The following is a 21,000-nucleotide window of genomic DNA, read 5'->3' as shown; positions in this document are numbered from 1 at the left end:
TGCATTAAAAAGAGCACAGGTCAAGGGAGGTGATCCTCCCCCGCTACTCTGCCATGGTGAGGCCTCACCTGGAGTATTGTGTCCAGTTCTGGGCTCTCCAGTACAAAAAAGGCAGGGATCTCCTGGAGAGAGTCCAGTGGAGGGCCACAAAGATGATAAAGGGCCTGGAGCACCTCTGTTATGAGGAAAGGCTGAGTGACCTGGGTCTGTTCAGCCTTGAGAAAATAAGACTCAGAGGTGATCTTATTAATGTTTATAAATATCTTAAGTGTGGGAGACAAAGGGACGAGGCCAGCCTCTTTTCAGCGGTCTGTGGGGACGGGACAAGGGGAAATGGCCACAAACGGAAGCATAGGAAGTTCCACATGAATGTGCATAGAACTTCTTCATAGTAAAGGTGACGGAGCACTGGAACAGGCTGCCCAGAGAGGTTGTGGAGTCTCCTTCTCTGGAGATGTTCAAGACCCGCCTGGATGCCTACCTGTGCAGCCTGCTGTAGGGAGCCTGCTTTGGAAGGGGGGTTAGACTCAATGATCTCTAGAGGTCCCTTCCAGCCCCTACAATTCTGTGATTCTGTGATTCTTGCAGGGTTATTCAGTGTTTCACGCAGATGTGAGTTCCATCCTAAGCTTAGATTAGTCTTGGGCTGCTTAAAATATACCGGTAGTTCTATGCATCTCATACCTGATATGAAATGAAGTTGTTTTTTAAACTGGCAGTTTTTAATATCTATCTTTGTAGCTTTAGTGCTGCTGAACACTCCTGTATTTCCTGTTTATTGCCTTATTATTTTTCATAGTGGCAATATGTTCTTTTTATTATAATTATTTGTGTCTTACACACCATATTGCTTTCTGCATTTTCATACTTTGCATATGGTTTTTTTTTAGTAAAGACTTGATCTAAAGACTTATAGTTTCTAGGTAATTTAATTTTTTACATGATGAAATTGGCTTCAGTTTGAAAGATTTTTCACTAGCGGTTATGAGTAACATAAGTCAAGGCTTATGGCTGTGTTGACCGTATTTCATATTAAGCAGAAATTGCTTCTTTATAACTATGATATGGCTTTGTTTCACTTTATACTATCTGCTAACAATGCATAAATAGATGCTCTTTAACCTCGTAGCTTTCTCAAAGACTTGGAGAAGCCCTGCTCCCTCATTCTAGTTGTGAAGAAGAGCAGGAGGGAAAAGGTTTTGAGTGCCCTTTTTACTATTCCTTTTGGCCTTGGCTGTGTGAGTATTCACATAACAAACCAAAATCTCTATTAGAAAGAAATCCTCCCACCTGGACATCCAAATGCAGTTGCTGTTCTTTGATGCCTATGATAATTACTATTTTATTTTAAAAAGAAAAATGCCATACAACCTTCATCATCCATTAGGTTTCTAAGGAAGACCTAAGGCAATATGAAATGAAGATAATATAATTTTCTTCTCATACATTTAAGACTTGAACTTTATATCTCCCATGAAATCTATACGATCTAAACTCCTATCAGTCTTTTCAAGATTCTATTTACTTTGGTTTGCACTCTGCAGTTCTTCTTTTCTTTGTCTAGTTTACAAATAACTGATGATCACCAAAATCCCCCACTCCAAACAAAATACCAATAACTTTGTAGAAAGACACTTTGAATTTTTGTTTATAAGGTAATGAAAAAATAGATTTGAAGTCTTAAGATCCAAGCAGTTAGCCATCTCCAGTGTTCCATATTATTGACATTTTGTAGTTCTTGTTAAAAATAAAAGGAACAAGGCCGTACTGAATTCAGGAGAATGAACTGATTCAGCCATTGCCTTCAGTTTCTTTCACTGGCAAATCTATCAATTTTGTCTAGTCATGGCACTGCTGCACCATTTCCAGCAGTTTCTGCATCTCAACTTGAGGTGCTGAGAAGCGTGTACCCATTGTGTGTAGGAAAAGAAAAAGAAATTGCTGCATCTGTGTTTCATGTTTGCTTGTTTTCTAGTTAAGTAAGAGATTCGCACTGAAATTTTTTCTTCAAGTGGTTTCTTTGTGATGTTTTCTCATTTCAATTCCTTTTTTTTAAAATCCTTTTAAAAATCACCTCTTACAAAACATGTTTATTTAATGGTTACACAAAGATACTGCTATTGAAAATGAGTCAGAACAAATGTGCAGGGTTTCTTTACATTTTAAAGATCAGCATGCTAAAGCTAAGTATGAACTCTGGGACAAAGAGAGAGTAAAAATATTTTATCTAGGAAGAAATCTAAGATCAGCCAAGATATGCTAACACCAAAAGTCATTGCAAGTAGAATAAATTGAAAGAAAAAGGAAGGATGGCAAAAGCTTTATGAAAAATAAAGAGGAATAATTTATATGGGAATGTTGGTGGTAAATATAAAAGTTTTGACATGAAGTACTGGACATGGAATAATGGCAAACTTAGTCCATTAAAAAAAGAATCTTGACATTCCCACTGGAAAAGTGAAGTCAAAATATAGTATCTCCTTCTGTTTCACATCCAAAAATGCAAGTTGTGGTTAAAATTTGTGGGAATAATGCCAGTGATTAGTTGCATGCCTAGATTACTTACAGCACGGGATCAAAATCTTTCTGAACAGGAAGGAAAACCCATGACTCAGTTGAATCCCCTTATTGACAATTTACGTACGATCTTTTCACATCCATAGATTTTTGTAAAGTACGAGTGATTGAAGAACATCTCTTGAGTTAAACTTCTAACTGGAACATTTATAATTGAGCAAAATTTATTTCAAAAAAGATATTTTTCACCTTTTGGAGATTGTTTAATCAATTTCCAAATGAAGCTATAGTGGAAATCTAAGGAGAAAGTACAAAGAAGTAAAAAAGGAAGGAGAAGTAAAAAGAAGTAAATCTGGATCCAGCAGTATCCAACTTGGTTCTGTCAAGGAAGTACTGGATGTTCATGAGACTTCCTCACATGTTAGAAGCTGAGTGACTGGTTAAGGGCTTTCCTAATAATGTTGCTGGAAATTTGAGGCACTTAGAGCTATGTATATATTTGTACTGATTTAAGTCATAGTGACCTGACCCACCAGAGAACAGTTAAATAGACACAGACAGACCCTTACAATGCATAGATTCTGCAGAACTTGATCTATGCAAAATGTATTCGTAACATATACATCAATCTAAAATGTAACAAGGAATACTTTTTTTTAATTTGTCTTTTTTGTGCGTGTTCTTATAATTTTTAATTGCACCCTCTGATTTATCTAGAATTGTCTGAATTGTCTAAGTTGTCTATTTTTTAATATATATTTTAGCTAATATTTTGCCAAAAGAGATTGCTAAGTTCCCAAGTCAGAGAGAAAGTGTAAGGATTACTAGCAGGAAGGATGTGCAAGGAAGAAGGGCAGCCAGAGGCATGGTGCTGAGGTCAGCAGTAGCATCTCCCTGATGGCCACATACATTATGTTTTGTGTTATGGCTGGTGCTGGCTGTTCCGAAAACAGGACAGCGTGAGCTTGCTTCTCCTGCCACAACACTTTGCTCCTTGGAGTTTGATCCAAGGTGGGATCTCCTGACAGAGGCAGTCCTCCATCTCCTAAATTTCAAGGCAGTAGCTTCACATGGAAACTTACTTCATAAACCTCCTGGTTTGCAGAAAAGCAGGATTGTCAGTCTCACAAGCACAGACTGGAGGGACCAGGACTCCAGTGACTCATTTGGGCAGCTGCTATGTATGATGGAGTGTTTTGAGAGTTGAAAAATGAGAGGCTGGAGCGGGAAGGAGAAAAACCTCTGACTTCACTTGGGATGCGCCTGTGTGCTTGTGAGTCACTGACTGAGTGTGAGGAGAGAGTTCTCTTGGCATGAGCTGAAGTTTTCTTCTCTTCCAGAAAATGAATCACCTGCTTCTGAGTCTTATTTTTTCTTGTTAACATTTATGAAATAAACAGTTTGCAGAGCCTTCAGTACATTCAAATATGTATTTTTATTGGCATGTAGGAGTCATAAGGGATCTCACTTACCTACTTCTCCCCCTTTGAGAAAGGCGAACCCCATCCGGTGCCCACAAACCCAATGCCATGTAGGCTAATTGGTTGTCCAAAGAACAAGATTAATGTTCTCACATTTAGAGCAACACCATGTTGCTAGACATGGTGATCTAGATCCATAATCTTGGATTAACTGTTGATTAGAAGGTCCTGGATCTTGAATATTCCCCCCAAAACTGGCTGCGGAACTGATCTGTAATTTCGGTCCCATGAAAGTTGATTTTATGGGTAACTGGTCTTTTGACGAGTCTTACCTTGTGTCTTCTCTCTTTCTTTTCAGAACACTTTTGGAAAAGATTCTGGAGAATAATCATATGCTCTCTTTTCCCTTCTGAGGCAAAATGCAAGATTTTTTTTTCCCATGCATAGCTGCAATTAAATATAGAATGGCTTTGGGAATTTTACTGTATTTCTTGTTATTTAAGATTTTGCTGGGTCAAGTTCTGTCTTTTTCCTTTGGTTAGAAGGTATTTGAATATCGTTCTATGGTGAAGTAAGAACGCTAAATTGTGCATATTTTTCACACTAAATATATCTGTTTTTTTTCAGAATGTAATGTTTTGGATCTTTTTATAGCTTCCACTGTGAACATTAGTTACTGGAACTAATCAGTAACAAGTTGCTGTTACAGCTAGTTGAGAAGTTTTCATTCATGGCATTAAGTTTTTTCTTCTATCTCTTATTTCTCAGGCTGACCTGACTTTCACATGAAATGTCAACGAAAAACAGGGCCAACCTAAAGTGCCAACCTAGTTGTTTGTTTAGTTCTTAACAATTTCTAAGGAGAAAGGGGTCAGGTGAAGAATCAGTACAGCTTTGATTATGACCTGATGTTACTGTTATGTCCAGTAATTAGTTTTTTCACCATTAATAGCTTTTGCGTATGTGTGAGTGGGACTGGTCACGTTGACCTTTCTTTGTTTTTTCAACATGTACAGCTCGGTCACACTGACCTTTCTTTGTTTTTTCAACATGTACAACTCATTAGACACTAGAAAGAATCATTAGTTCTTACCTAAGATTGTAGAAGTGACTGGCAGAGGGTTGCTTTCAATTAAAGGATATACATTTTAATAGTCCAAAAATATATTTTAATTATTAGTAATCATATATTTGCTTTAATTCCTCTTCTTGTTTCCTGAAATTTGGCACTTTAAAAAAAAGAGAAAGCTTCTGAGAAAGCTGTCTTTTTCTTAAACTTCCTTGAATATCAGATGTAAAATTTCTGAAGTGTATATTGTAAATTAGATTACAGAAAATAACGTATTTCTTAATTTACTTATAGCAGTAGCTCTCTTTTGTATCGTCATGCATTAAAGAAGACTCGTAGTGAAAATATGAGGATTGTCTGCACGTGGTGAAAAGCTTAAGAGGACTAGGAAAGGAAAAAGATGGGATAACTCTTTTAAATGGGACAAGCTTAAATATTCAGACACATCAAAAATTATTGGAAACAGACTTTTGGACCAGTTTCTTTTTGCAACCACATATGTGCTTTTCCATCATCCACATATTTTTAAGAATGTGGGTGGAAAATAAGTATATATTAGTCTTAAATACAGATGATAGGCCTCTATCATCATCACATATGTTATACTCACCTACCTCGTCTACAAAGACAATATGAGACAGGTGGGTGTATTTAAGCTTGGAAGAGATGTGCTTAGCAAAATACCCCGATATATATTCATTATGGGAAACTATGTAAGTCTGTTGTGTAGGTTTATTACTTATTGGAAAAGACCTGCTTAATACAGCATTAACTAATTAGATCAGTCCACTCTCAATTCAGAACTGATCAAAATTGTTTTATAATCAAACATATTTTTACATCTGTTCTTTATTTTAATTTAAGTTAGCTGTTATGCTTAATCAAATGCTTTACTTGACAATGTTTTGTTTTTCAGGATGGGAAGAAGAAGTTTGACAAGGAAAGTGAGAAATATTACTCCATCCTAGAGAAGCACTTAAATTTATCAGCAAAGAAGAAAGAATCTCATTTGCAAGATGTAAGTTCTTAGATTTATAGAATGGCATGAGTTGGAAGGGATCTTGACAATCATCTATTACCCAGTTTCCATTACCTGGTTTCCAGTCTGCACAGAGATCATGACATCATTTCATTTATATGAAATGTGATGGTTTCTTGTAGTTATTATTGGTGTGAACATAAATTCCTGAGTGAGATTAATATGGTTTTAATAACAGTTAAATATTTTAATAAGGAAATATTCTACATGTCCAACTGTCTGTACCTTAAATTGCAAAACTAATGTTTATTGGTTGCAACAACATATATGATTTATATTACTACAATAAAAATGTGACTTTTATTTTATAAGGTATATGTGGAGTACTTGAAATTCAAATTCAGTTGCTTTTTTTGCTGTTTGGTTTATTACTCAATGCAATTATGTTTCTGTTTCACATAAATTTTAAACTGAAATTGTTTTAATGATGCTTTTTATGCTTCTTTTTCTTTTTTTTCACCTTATTCTGAGATTGCATGTCTTGAAATGTTATCCACAACTTCAACTTTAAAGAGTCTGTATGCCTAATTCTTACATTTAAAAAGAAAGAAAGAAAGAAGGAAGGAAAGAAGGAAAGAAAGATGTGAAGACTTCTAGTCAAGTAGGAGGATTCCAGGGTTTTTCTGTATCCTGGCAGAAATAATTATGATTTGGCTTTGAGGCAAATTGCACTAAAAATGCCAATTTGATCTCTTTTTTTTTTCCCCGAAGAGTAGTTAATAGTATTTTATTTTGATGGTATTACCAATACCACGTTGACTCTTCATCCTGGGGATAATTGTGCTGATGAAGTTTTCACAGAATATGTGACTATCATGCAGTCACAAAATATAGATTTTTTTCATGTTTACCACATATTCTGTAATTTGAATTAAATGAAGTTTAGTGATTAAAAATTTCTAATGATGTTTATAATCCTGAATTACCATAGCAGTTTTTTTACAATCATCAGCTTACATTGGACACTATTTATATGGGATTGGTTAATTGTTCCACTCATATATAAAAGATTTGTATATACAGCTTTCATTTTTCCTAAGTATTCTTTGTATAGATGAAGAAACAGTTGTTAGAGTGTAAACAGCACAAAAGAAAAATACAGTTTGTTACCAAAAATGTGGAAAAGTGAACTTAAGCACTGCTGTACTCAAATAAAATATTTTGCTCTTGAGACATGAGAATGATTGCATTCTAAAAACAGAAACTAAAGTGAAAAGTAGCAATTCTGAATCTAATAAACTGTGGTAGAATAACAATGGATTTGGCTCAAGTATGTAAACTAATGGAAAATCAGAGTAAATTTTTCCAACGTGACCCTAAGTGACATCTCTGGATTTAAAATTTCATACAGAGGCTGATGGCTTTTGCTTTTCTGGATACCCCACTTGTAAAGCTCATAGAACATAGCTTGTCATTTCTATCTTCTTCAGTTTTATGCAGTGTGTTGAATCAGCAACACAGACCTACCATAAGCAGAAGACACCACAGAAAATCAATACCAAAAATGGTAGAATCATAGAATCATTAAGGTTGGAAAAGACCACTAAGATGATCTAGAACAACTATCAACCCATCCTCACCATGCCCATTCACCATGTCCCCCTGTGCCACATCTCCGTGTTTCTTGAACACCTCCAGGGACAGTGACTCCACCGCCTCCCTTGGCAGCCTGTTCCAATACATTACCAGTCCTTCAGAGAAGAAATTTTTCCTAATACCCAACCTGAACTCTTCCCTGGCACAAATTAAGGCAATTACCTCTCACCCTATCTCTGGTTACCTGGAAGAAGAAGCCAAGCCCCACATCCCTACAGCCTCCTTTTGGATTGTTGTAGAGCCTCCTTGTTGACCAAAGAGATGTTTGGACTGTACCCATATTGTAAATAAAATGCCAAGCACCAGTTCCTGGCCCAGAAGCCAAGTGATATCTGTTGACTCACACCCAGAGTATTATCATACCAAAAATACTTCTTTTTTCAGCCCACTACACATTTCAATTGCTCAGATTTCTTGATACCTCTTACGTTCTGTGGGTTGATGGGTGGAGGGATATGAAGGGCATAGTTCTAATGCTGTTTTAGGCTGTTTTACATCTCTCACTCAGGTGCTGTTGAGAGCACCTTCATTAAGCACCTGAAGTTTAATGGTTTGAACATACTCTTTAGAGAGTGGTTTGCATGTGTTCATGTAATTTAAATGTACTGGATGTTTTAAGAGCCTACAGAACTGTTGACACAGTTTATGTAGATGATTAATATATTTTTTTTCCCTTAGCATCAAAAAGCAGCTTCAAAATGCTGTTGTTTCACTGCTGTCACAGAGAGCAGAGCTCAGCTCCCTGTGAGGAGCTGCAGCCGCCATGAGGCCTCCCCTCAGCCTGCTCTGCTCTGGGCTGAGCACACCAGGGACCTCAGCCGCTCCTCATATGTCTTCCCTTCTGGATGCTTCACCATCTTTGTAGCTCTCATTATGATTTAGTACCTGTATGGTAATGGTGTTCATGGCCGTAATTTAGGAACCCATCCATATTTGAGATAGCCTTGAGTTATCATAAGTACCAGTACAGAAGAAAAGAAGAAAAACAGTAGCTGAAAGCACTATGCAAATGGTACGTGACAGTTAATTTTGTGGTAAAGCCCTCCGTTCTTACTATTTTGAGTGTTTGATTTCTGTTTCATAATAATAGTATTTTTACTCCATTTCCTGATTTGCTTTTTATAGGCATGGAAAGGGAATGCTGGTACTGAATTACTTGAAAGATATTGTTAAAGCCCGTGCTTTAAAATAGTGCTCATGGTACCGGGGAAGTGGATACGTATTGTTAAGAAGTCTGTGCATCCAAATCATGATAGTAGCATTTCCTTAACTAAGGAAACAGTGTTAATTATGTATGATGTTATTGATGACCAAGTTCGGCAATCGTACTCCAACAAGTAATAACCTCTTTTTTGTTAGGTTTCTTGTTTTAATGTACGCTGTCAAGGGAAGACAGTACCTAGCTTTTTCACTTTTCCCATATTTGTTGTTTTTAATGCCAGAAATAAATTAGAAAATGTACAGAAGTACATGGATACACATCAAAAATAACTAAACTGGTTTTATACATGCGCTTGAAACTTGATTAAAATCTCCTTTTGACCCAATTCCAAAACCTGACAAACACAGCCCAAAAGAGATTTGCTTGAGAAAATGATTTGTGAATTTAAAGGGGAATTAAAGTGGAATCTGCATCTCTTCTGTAAGCATTGTCCACATATTACACTACTTGTCTACTCTGTTCATTTCTCATGCTTGTTTAAGTTGAAGGTAAAAGCCTGTTGTTCTTTATCTTCTGGTAAGAGTTAATCCTTCAGCTGTAAGCAGAATTCTTTGTTTTGGACCTGAGTCTTCATGTTGAGTGGTATTATTTAGGCATCTCTGGCAAATTTTGCCTTGTAGCTCTGTCACTTGAAAATTAAAATGTGAAAAATAATTGATATATGAGAGTGAGGATTTAAATATATTTGTATTCCCAGAGCATGAGACATATGCTGTGAAGTAATGTTGCGAGATTTCATTGTTAAAGATGCTCTATCTAAGAAAATAAAATCGTAGAAGGGATTTTAAGCTGAGAAATAGATAAAGGTTTGGTTCCTGTGATACTCAGACATTTCAATAGAAATATTAATATTTTGTCCCTTCTTAATTACTATCCTGTTCTCTTCCTCAAAATTCTCTGTATGCCAGGGACTGAGTTCCTGCTGCTGCCTTTGTTTCTTTCCTTCCAAATTCTCCTCAGAAGTAGAACAGAAATGTGCAAAAAGAAAGAGGAAAACAAAAAACACCATGGAAATCACATGAGACAAAAATGAGTAGTATTTCCTCCGTAGCTTGCATTTAGCTATTTTAAGTGGGTATTCTATTTTTCAGGGAAAAAAATGAAAGCAATCAAGGTTGTAAAGTAACCTTATGGAAGATGTGTTCACTAACAACAAAATCCAATTTTAAAGCAATCATGAGAGGGTAAACTAACATTGTTTGTATTTCATTTTGTCTTTTAGGCAGATACACAGATTGACAGAGAACATCAAAACTTTTATGAAGCATCACTGGAATATGTGTTTAAAATTCAAGAAGTACAAGAGAAAAAGAAATTTGAATTTGTAGAACCTGTAAGTTTTATGTTTTATTCTTTCCAAATTTAGAATGCACGTATTTAAAGATGAAATTTTAATATAAAAATTTCTCTCTCTCTTTTAAATTGTGGTTACAGTTCATTTGCTTATAGACAGGCATTAAGATCTTGGCTTGGGCATTTTCCATGGTTATTACAGGTTTATGTAAGAGTATCATATCTACTGTGAAGTGAAATGCCAGATGGCTTGGAGTGTGCATAACATTTTAGTGGGGCAACATGTAATGTTTTACCTGTGCAACATACACTGGGTATTTCCCAATATCATGGTTTCATGGCTGAAAAACTGAGATAGGTTTTGGATTTTAAATATTCCCTATAGGCAGCATACGGATCTATTTTTCTAATTTATACATGAAATAATGTGAAAAATCAGTTATTCTGTAGGACAAGTGCATGTATTTCTTGTTGATGGAGTCATTTGCCTTTAGTCTACCGTGAATAAAAAGAAAGCGTACCTTGATGTGCCAAAAAAAGGGAAGATGAAGTTGTGCTCTACACTCCTTATATAGATCTGGGATTTCCTCCTGGACCACATCACAGCCTTGAGATACTTGCTGGGATAGTCAGAACCAGAGGCTGTTCAGTGTGATGTGCTAGCATATCTCTGTAGTATATCAGTAGTAATCATACCGTTCATGTCTTGTGGGACTAACTTGCCTCTTGCCTTAGTTAGCACCTGTAGCCATTGACAGACAGCTTCCAGTGTCATCTGTCTCTTCCTGTTATGCATACTGAGCAGAGCAGAGCATCTTTTGTGAAGGAGGATCATTACAAGCCATAACTTTTCCATCCAGCCTCCTTGTAACTAACCAAAGCTGCGCTTTTGACTGAAACAGGTTGAATTGCATCTCTAACACCCAGTGTCATCAAGAAGAGCTCCTCAGATGCCTTCTTTCTATGAGATGAGAATATATTGTATATTGAATGTTTGGCACTGATGCAAGCTAATGAAACTGGTTTCAGCTTCCAGTACTTACAGAAATCTTCTCTTCATGGCATACAGCTGCCAAGTCTTTGAGACTAAAACTTTGCTTGGATTCCTAAATAAGAGCTTTTTTCTACCTGTCACAAATTAATCCAGACTGTCTCTCTCTGTCTCCTTCTGTAAAACTCTCACATCCTGGAAAAAACTAGCAAATCCTAACCTAGTTCTGACCCCGGTATACAAGACTTTATGCTCCTTTAAATTAATAGAAACTTGCTGTATTGAGAAGAAACTGTCATCAAAAAATGCTGTTGTGCAATTGCATGTAGTTAAAATAGGGCATCTTTCATCCTATGTACTAGACAGACAGGAAAAATAAATTTAATTATGTATATTATAGCTTGAGATATTGAGCTTTATCCTTTTGTCCAGGAGTTGTCTACGTGCTTGGTCAGCCACCACAGCAGCAGCTATGAATTACCAAAATGAAGAAATGATTTATTGGTACATCAGTGCTGATACTGAGCAGGCAAACAGGGGAGGTTGATGATAGACTCCGTGTTGTGGATCTGGGTATTTTTCTCACCAGATGTACACATCCAGTAAGGAAAATTTACTTGGAGTGGATCAGTTGCTCTCCTGTGTCAGATCAGTGGGCTGTTCGGTGCAGTGGGCTGTTTGTTGCGTACAGTCCATTACTGGATGTTCCAGATGAAGGTATGGGAAATATCATGCTAACTGGGTACTGATAGCCCTTGCAAGAAATGTCTTCTGTGCTTTTTATAATCCAACTGAGTATAAATAGTGCTTAAGTTGTAATATCAGTCATAAAATTTTGAACCTCCAGAATTCCTATTTTTTTTGTTTTAGTCTGTTTCATACAATATCTTGGAATAAAAGTATTTACTAAAACTCATAAGGCAAAGTACGCCAAGTGGAATATAATAAATATAATGGTACAAAGGAAAAAAAAGGCTTTAAAATAGGCTTTCTAAAATGCCTGGTTTATGTAAGTGATGTATGAAAGATAAGCATTTGCTCCTAAATGCAAGTAGATAAGCACAAAGTCTAACATTTTAAAATCAGGTATAAAAAAAATTACTATATTACTCATCTTCCCTTGTGTGCTCTAAAGATGTTCAAATGCTAGAAAAAGCCTAGTTGTGTGTACATATATTCCTCCTCATGAGCTTTGCTGGTTGTGGAATGTTCTGATGCAAGGAAAAGGATCTGGGAGTGTTAGCTGACAGTTGTCTGAACGTGAGCCAGCAGTGTGTCCAGGTGCCTAGGAAGACTGATGGCATCCTGGCTTGTATCAGAAAAAGTGCAGCCAGCAGGAGCAGAGAGGGGATTCTCCTTCAGTACTCAGCACTGGTGAGGCCGCACCTCGAGTATTATGCTCAGTTTCGGGCCCCCTTGCTACAAGAAAGAAATCAAGGCTCTGGAGCGTGTTTAGAGAAGCTGTAAAGGATCTGGAGCACAAGTCTTACAGGGAGTTGCTGATGGAGAAGAGGAGGACCACGGGAGACCTTATCTACTACTACCTGAAAGGAGGTTGTGGCAAGATGGGAGTTGGCCTCTTCTCCCAAGTAACAGTGATAGGACGGGAGGTAATGGTCTTAAGTTGTGCCAGGGGAAGTTCAGGTTGGATATTAGGAAAAATTTCTTCTTAGAAAGAGTGGTCAGGCATTGGAACAGGCTGTCCAGGGAGGTGGTAGAGCCACTGTCCTTGGATGTGTTCAAGAACTGTGGATATGTGGCACTGAGGGACGTGGTCTAGAGCAGTCATGGGTATGGGTTGATGGTTGGCCTAGATGGTCTTGAAGGTCTTTTCCAACCTTGGCAATTCTATGATTCTGTGATTCTAAGTGTCACTTAGGTCTAATTTTCAGCTCAGTGTCATGTCTCAAGGTAGTTCTCACTCTGACTTGTTGAGTCCTGGAAGGAGATTTTGACAAAATAAAAGAAACACTGTTAGTGTGAAAGATGAAATTGTGATGCCGGTGTGGAAGAGAGATAAGTTCATTACATGAGAATAGAACTTGAAATTATGTGCTGGTGATCCTTCCAACTTCTTAATTTGCCTGTACCAAAAGATGAGGATACTCTGGGAAGCAGAGTGGGAGAAGCAGGCTGGCAAAAACTGACACGTGGGTTAACCTAGAATAGTAGAAGTGGTAAGAGTGCAGAACATTCCTTCCTGGAGGGCAGTGGGGAGGGACTGTGAGGCAAAAGGCGTTAATGTTTCACTGACATTTTACATGGGTAAATAGTTACAGGACAAGGAGAAATGGTGTAAAACTAAAAGAGAGGAGATCTAGGTTAGGTAATAAGAAGAAATTATTTACTCAGAGAGTGCTGAGGCACTGGCATAGGCTCCCCAAAGAAGCAGTGGATGTGCCATCTCTGGAGCTGTTCAAGGCCAGGCTGGATGGGGCCCTGGGCAGCCCCATCCCCACAAAAGGGGACTGGAAATGGATGATCTTGGTTGGTCTTGAACTGGTTGGTCTCTTCCAACTCAAGCCATTCTGTGATTCTTTGAAGAGATGGCTACCTCTTTATGATTCTCCTAGATTTTCGACTTTTCAAGGAAGGATAGTAAGCTTTTTATAGAGATTATGAATTTAGATTTTTTCTATCTCAACACCAAATCAGTGTTAAAATTTACCTTGCAGCAAGTTAAAAAATAAAAAAGTGATAGTAGTCTCTGCTCCTAGCTTTGCCCGTGTGAGCCCAGAGCAGCTTGCCAGAAATGGTGCAGCTTCATGAGGATGCTGCACTCATTAAGAGAGAACCTCGTGCCCAGAGCTCTGCTCTGTTCTGTGATAATGGCAAGACTTCGCTGGCCTGGAGGAATCAGGGCACAAAGTTCATAAGCAGTAAGTTATCTGAAATGAGGGGTGGTCCATTAGCTGTCACAAAAACACAACATTGTTTTTTTAAAGAAAAAGATTAATTTCCTATAATTGCATGCAGTTCCATGAGACTTCAGTTTTAGTCCAGAGAGACTGTGGATGTTAAACTCAATTTCCCCTTCCTTAGATTTTCTACATCAGTAACTACATTCATTTTAATCTGATAGAGAAGTACCTTATGGAGCTATCTATTTATAAATAAAATGAAACTGAGGAGACAGGGACTTCTGGCTGATGTGCTGCAGGCCAGAGGTTAAATTCCTCTCCTATCCGAAACATAAGCACAGTCTCCTTCCTGTGAGAATGAAATGACCAGGCAGTCTTGAGGTCACTGGCTCTACATAAAAATAAATAAAGTCTCAAGAAGTGGCTGGATTTTGTTTCAGGTTCTGTGTTGAAATCCTTGCAGCCCTCGAATAGTGAGTAGCATTGTGTTACTGAGCTCAGGCTTCGCTTTTTGTTTACGTGACTGATTAGGTACTCAGAACCAGGTTACTGTAAGGTATGTGTTGCCTTTCAAACTGATGATGTGAACATTCTATGTGATGGTTGGTGAAACAAGTCACCTCCTAACATGTGAAGACCACCTTGAAGTACATTGGGGGAAAAAATAAAAAAAGGCTGATTTTTTTTTCCATCATTTAAAACAAATACCTTTATAAGTTTGGACTTAACAGCAGTGCCTCTTGTAACATCAGCAGGAAGAAAACCCCACTGTGACCATAAGCCTGGGGCAGAAGTGCTTGGCTTTTAGATCTCTTCCATGCAATGCTATGCCAATGCCTGTGCTGATGGAAGTGGTTAGGAGAATGACTCAAAGCACAGGCCTGCTGCGTGCTTTTTGTTCCCCTGTCCTTCCACATACATCTGTAGAAGCGAATACCATTCCCAGTATCAGTTATTTCAACAGAACTTGAATAAACTGGAATAGAACTTGCTTTAGACAAGCACATTTTTACTTTTATTATTCCTTTTTTTTTCTTTTTTTTTTCTAGTCAATCAAAGAGTATTAGACCAGGAGATTCTCAAGTCCAGGTGCTCTGCAATACACAACTGCCAGAATTCCTGAACAAGACTTAAAATATATTCAAACTTTCCTGGTTTTTTTTTCCTGCTTTTTTTTGCCTTTTTTCTTTCTGATAAATTCAGCTTTGCTGCCATCTAGTGTTAAATTCTTTGTCCCCAGTATTTCTTCATGCACTTGTTAAAGCTGTTTGTATAATGGAAGCTGGTTTTCTTTCAGTATTCAAGCTGAAATTTAAATAGTTATAGCTGTATTCTTCAGAAATGCCCTTTAAATTGATCTTTACAATTCATGCGTGAGCTAGCATACTGCAGCACTAGGTTTTTCGTTGAAATCTTGTTGTGCTTTAATGTTCTGCTCTGTCTACAGTTTTGCTGGATGCTTACAGTATTCCTGCAATTCTTCTTAAGCTAGAAAGGCAGGGTTGATCAGTAGACTCCTGCTTACACATAAGTTAATCCTCTTCCTTTTTATTTAAACAAGGTAGAGTACACACAGGAGTAGTTATGCAGCTCTAGGAGCTCTAGTTGGGGATGGAGATGAGTAACTGGATCTAGACTATGGACAGGGCTTTAGTTATAATTTGCATATTTCTTTTAGACTTTATACATTAGAAAAGGAAAATTGATTATTTTTTTTGGAAGAGTTGGGATTATGTTATAAACCTTAAAATTATGGAACAGCTATTTACATAATTGGAACTTATAAATAGTCGTATTTGGACCTTCTTCAGAATTCATTAAATAACCAGTAGGAAGCTTTCAGATCTAAGTCGTTGGCTGAGAGAATGATTTCAGATGGGCAGGTGGACATTATAAGCTAAGATAATTTACACAAGCTGTGCATCTCTTTGCTAGATTGCCTTCATTCTTCGGTAGTGAAATGTGGTTCAGGAATTCACATCCGTTGTAGACAATGCTTGGCTTTTATGCCCAAGGATTTTCTCAGTTCTTTAGGCTCTGTGACTAACTTACTGCTTACCCATGGTTAACCTGGGGATTTCACTATTTCTGCCTGATGTCATAAGTTTATTTGATCCTACAATACCAGTAAAAAACAAGGAAGAAGTCCCAGCCATGCATTCACATTTTTATTTACGACAGCACCGATGTCATAAATAAAAAAAATAAAATAAAGCTTCATAAAGCTGAAGCTGATTTAACTTACTAATGTGGCAGAAGAACTCACTTTCTGAGTCAGAGATGTTCACTGAAGGGCTCAGTGATACCAGGGCACAAGGATGTGAGGGATGCATGATGAAATCATCGTGTTAGCTCCTATGCCCAGATAGCTGTGTCCTTCACCTTTCATCTGTCAAACTGTGGTAGTTTATAGTGGGTGGAAGCAAGGACAGGTAGCCTCAGAGGAATGCAGAGACACTGTCTGAGCAACTAGGAATCAAGTTTGGAAAAGTAAAGCCTATACATAACTGAATCTGGCCAAGGACATCATGGGTAACAAGGGCTTCTGCAAGTATCTCAATGACAAAAGGAAGACTAGGGAAAATGAGGGCCTTCTCCTGAATGAAACAGGAGATGTGGTTAACTGGGTCAGTGAAAAGACCAAGGTACCACATACTTTTTTTTGCTTCAGTCCTTACCAGCAAGACCAGCCTTCAGGAATCCCAGGTCCCAGAGGCCAGATTGAATGGCCAGGGAAAGAAAGATGAACTTTTGGTGGAAGAGGATCAAGTCAGGGAAGACAGGAGCAAACTGGAAATTTTCAAGTCTATGGGCCCTGCTGGGATGCAGCCACAGATGCTGAGTGACCTGGTAAATGTGATTGTGAAGCCACTCTGTAATCTCAGCTTGATTATGGCAACTGGGAGAAGTGCCCAAAGACTGGAAGAAAGCAAATGTCACTCCTGTTTTCAAGACGGGCAAGAAGGAGGACCCTCACCTCTATCCCTGGAAAGGGGGATGGCATAGCTCATCCTGGAAATCATTTCAAGGCACATGAAGGGGAAGAAAATCATCAGACATAGTCAGCATGGATTCACCAAGAGGAAGTAATGCCTAACCAAGCTCACAAACTTCTGTAATAAAATCACCAGGCTGATAGATGAGAGAGGAGCACTGTATATCATATTCCTGGGCTTCAGTAAGGCCTTTGACTCTGTCCACTGTAAGATCTTATAGAAATGCTGTTGAACTATAGGCTGGATGAGCAGATAGTGGGGAGGACTGAAAACTTGCTGAACAACTGGGCCCAGAGGATAATGGTCTGTGGTGCAAAGTCTGGTTGGAGGCCGTTAATGAGCAGAGTACCCCAGCAGTTGATACTGGGTCCAATCCTGTTTAATATCTTCCCTAATGATTTGGATGATTGAGTAGAGTGTACCATCAGTAAACTCATAGGTGACCTGAAACTGGAGGGAGTGACAGATACAGTAGATTGTCACAATGCCATCCAGAGGGATCTTGACAGGCTGGAGAACTAGGCTGACAAGAATCTCCTTAATCTTAATGAGGAGAAGTGTAGAGTCCTGCACCTGAGGAAGAACAATGGGTCATACTGGGGATATCCACCTGGAAAAAAGTTCTGTAGAAAAGGACCTGGGGGTCCTCGTGGACACCGAGGCTGAACATGAATCAGCAGTGTGCTCTTGCTGCTGAAAAGACGGTATTCTTGGCAGCCTCAGGGCAAGTATCACTTGCAGGTCAAGAGAGAGTGTCACCACTCAGTACCAGTACAAGAGGCAATGGACACAAACTGGAGCACAAGAGGTTCCTTCTGAACACCAGAAAGCACTTCTGTGCTATGTGGGTGACGGGACACTGGCACAGGTTGCCCAAAAAGGCTGCAGAGTTTCCTCCTTGGAGATCTCCCAAAGCCATGTGGACATGGCCCTGGGCACCCTGCTCTGGGTGTCCCTGCTGGAGCAGCAGTTGGGCCACATGGACCCAGAGGTGCCTTCCAACTTCACCCATTCCTTAATGTAACAATTTAGTTACATTTCTACAAGTGAGGTTGATTCTAAACTTTAAATAAAGTATAAACACAGTAAAATCTGTATTGTTTTAGGATCTTTCATTTTTAGTCCATAATAAAAAATTAAATGTTTGTAATACTAATAGATAGGACAACTTACTGAAATGTCTAAAAATTTTAATCTGGAAAATAATATCTTAAAACTTAGTAAGTGGTAGAAATGCATTAACTAATAAAATAAGTCTTCAGAAATTATAGTTGCATTTTTTTATAACTTATACATTATTTTAGAATAAACTTCAAAGAGAATGTTCATCTGGATCAGATGAACAGACTTCAGCTGTTCTGTTGGAGTCAGTCACAGATGACATACCAGATAGAATTCACACCTTGATCAGAGCAGGAAGAAATATTTGGATTTCTTGTGTTGTATTAAGCTGCCCAAAACTTATTTTCAAGAGTCCCATTTTGGAAAATAGGTCATGGCCCACGCAGTTACTATGAAGAAAGTGAAAAAGTATTTCCAAGAGTAACAGAAGAAAAAAACATCGATCTCTGATAGTATGGGCTTGGAAAGTGCACACCATCAGCTGAAATATTTGACAAAATGACTGGGACTGTGAATTAAATTATTATAAAAATGACAATTTCATGAGGCAAAAGCCTTTTTAACACCTCTTTTTCTTAAGGTCTGACCACAGATTTCTTGCTCAGCAGAGCATTACCACTGCAAGTAATGAAAGCTCAGAGTGTTCCTGGAGTTAAGAAGCAGGATGTTTTTGATGAAGGTTTGCTGTGTTTTCCTGCTGAAAACAAATGGAAAACCAGCTGTGCTTAGGTTTTGCTTTCTAATACTTACCTGAATAGATAAAGTGTTTAGCAGCTAAGAATTTTTCACTATTGCAGTCAATGCCTATTCCTTATCTACAAGTTGTATACGTTCTGTTATCTTCATGTTATTATGAGTATTAAGAGTGCATTTTAAAATCAGTAATGCTTTTCAATTTTACCTTTCCAGCTCTTGGCCTTTCTTCAGGGATTATTTACATTTTACCATGAAGGATATGAACTGGCTCAGGAGTTTGCACCGTACAAGCAGCAGCTTCAGTTCAATTTGCAGAATGTAAGAATAATAAGTATTTGCACCATTTTGCTTGGTAAACTAATTTCGAGATACTAAAGTAGCCTTGTCGTACTTTATGGTAACTCTACATCTTAAGATGTTTTAGTGAGCTGAAATCAAATTAAAATATGAATAGATGTCAGTTATTTTTGTAAGGCCAATGTAGTGAAGCTGCCAGTCAGGAAAGAACTTTGGAAAATTTAATTTTCATGTAGTTAATTTGTGATTTGCAAATCATAAGTTGGGGAGTTAGAACCAGAAAACCAGAACAGCAGCCAAGTTTCGATTAAGAACACAGTAGTTCAGATATGCTTCATCGTGTGTTTTCTTGAGAGCGGGACTTATCTTCTGAAATAAGTGGATCCAAGAGCTTCAGCTCGTACAGAATGCTGCAGTTTATTTTTTTAAGATCACAGATTGCCAGTACCTGATGGGGGCCCTACCAGTACCTGACAGGGGCCTACAGGAAAGCTGGGGAGAGACTTTTTTACTGGCATGTTTCCTCTGTAGCTCCTTCCTTTTTGTGTCTGTTGATCACATATAGATATAGATTCCATATAAATTGCTTCTTGGGGAAATCAGGCAAAAGTTCCTACATTATTAAACTTCTCCTCTGGGTTCAAAATGCAAGCGTTCTCTGTCTGTGGACCTTCCCAGACCCTTCTTGCAAGTTTTCCATTTCTTAATTTTGGTTGCTGCTGAGACTCTTTTAGATGAAGGCACAAGGGGTCACTGTTGTTGCACAGCGCAGTTTCAGTGAAAGGATGAAAAATGTGCTTCAGTCCAGAGGCTGATGGAAGTACTGATAGGCACATGAATCCACAGCACAGACCAAAAGTAGCATTGTAAGTCTGCGTCTGTTACTTTGCGCTATGCACGTATCAGTAGAAACAGAATTATTAAAGGATTTTCTAAATTTCTATGTTAATTAAGAAATAGGTAAACCCATTCTTTGTTAAAAGTACTTAAGTACTGCTTGAATATGTAAATAGATTGCAGAGGTAATGGTAGATGCAATGTTGGGCAGAAGGAACAACATATAATATTTTTAATTATGTTTATATATCAGACAAACATATATATGTAGTGCAGATAGAATTACCACTGCTACACAGAAATTTGGAATCTGGCTCCCGATCTAGGTCCTCATCTGCTCTTAAGTCAGCTGAACTATCTACTGACTTGTCACTCAGAGCATTACCCAAACTCAGAATGAGGTGAAATATAGGGAAAGATGAGCTGAGGATAGTCTTCAGGGACAATTGTGTTCAGGCTGTCTTGTAGTTGTCAGAGGTACTCCTCTTATTGCACTGGGTTTTAAGGTCTCGCAGTCTTGCAGAACTGTTGGTCTGATCTTCTGCTTCTGTTCTTAAAACTTTTCTACAGGTTAAAGTATCAGCAGTAAAAACAGTAGGAGTAGCAGAGGAGTGACAGACCCCCAGCTCTTAACAGGTCACCGTGTCTTAACACAGCCTGGTGTCAATTCTGCTGTGTCAACAGGCCATTGGCTTACTACAGATGTCACTTGGACTTTGTTTTCTATAATTTCATACAAAGGCCTGGCCACTTAACAGAGTTAAGACCTTAACAGACAAACAGAGGTAGGCTCTTAGTATAGGAACACGCCTCCATTCTGTAGCGCAGTGTCTGGCCTAAAGCCTTTCAAGGGCTCAAAATGATCTCAGTTAAATTTGGTCTGAAGTTTGGCCCTTCACCCCAAAGATGTCATTGACAAGGTTCAAAGCTGAATTTTAGCTCCCCTTCTGTTTAATAATTAATTAAATTATGTTTGTCTTCAAGGGAAAGATTTAACATGCCTTATTACACTACAGTGCATACCCATGAATGGCCCACTAAAT

General features: G+C 38.2%; 1 protein-coding gene across 2 annotated transcripts in view; it reads left to right on the top strand.

Annotated features, from left to right (window-relative positions):
• Nucleotides 1-21,000, top strand: part of ARHGAP42 (Rho GTPase activating protein 42) — a 165,600-nt gene that overhangs the window by 102,359 nt on the left and 42,241 nt on the right. For both annotated transcript variants that reach the window (XM_021381312.1, XM_021381309.1), the window contains exons 5-7: nt 5,924-6,025; nt 10,087-10,197; nt 19,037-19,141. In XM_021381312.1, coding sequence (XP_021236987.1) covers nt 5,924-6,025; nt 10,087-10,197; nt 19,037-19,141 — 318 coding nt within the window. The remainder of the gene's footprint in view (nt 1-5,923; nt 6,026-10,086; nt 10,198-19,036; nt 19,142-21,000) is intronic.

Source organism: Numida meleagris, chromosome 1 (genome assembly GCF_002078875.1).
Source record: "Numida meleagris isolate 19003 breed g44 Domestic line chromosome 1, NumMel1.0, whole genome shotgun sequence".
Classification (NCBI taxonomy): Eukaryota; Metazoa; Chordata; class Aves; order Galliformes; family Numididae; genus Numida; species Numida meleagris.
This window is presented reverse-complemented; position numbering and strand designations above follow the sequence as displayed.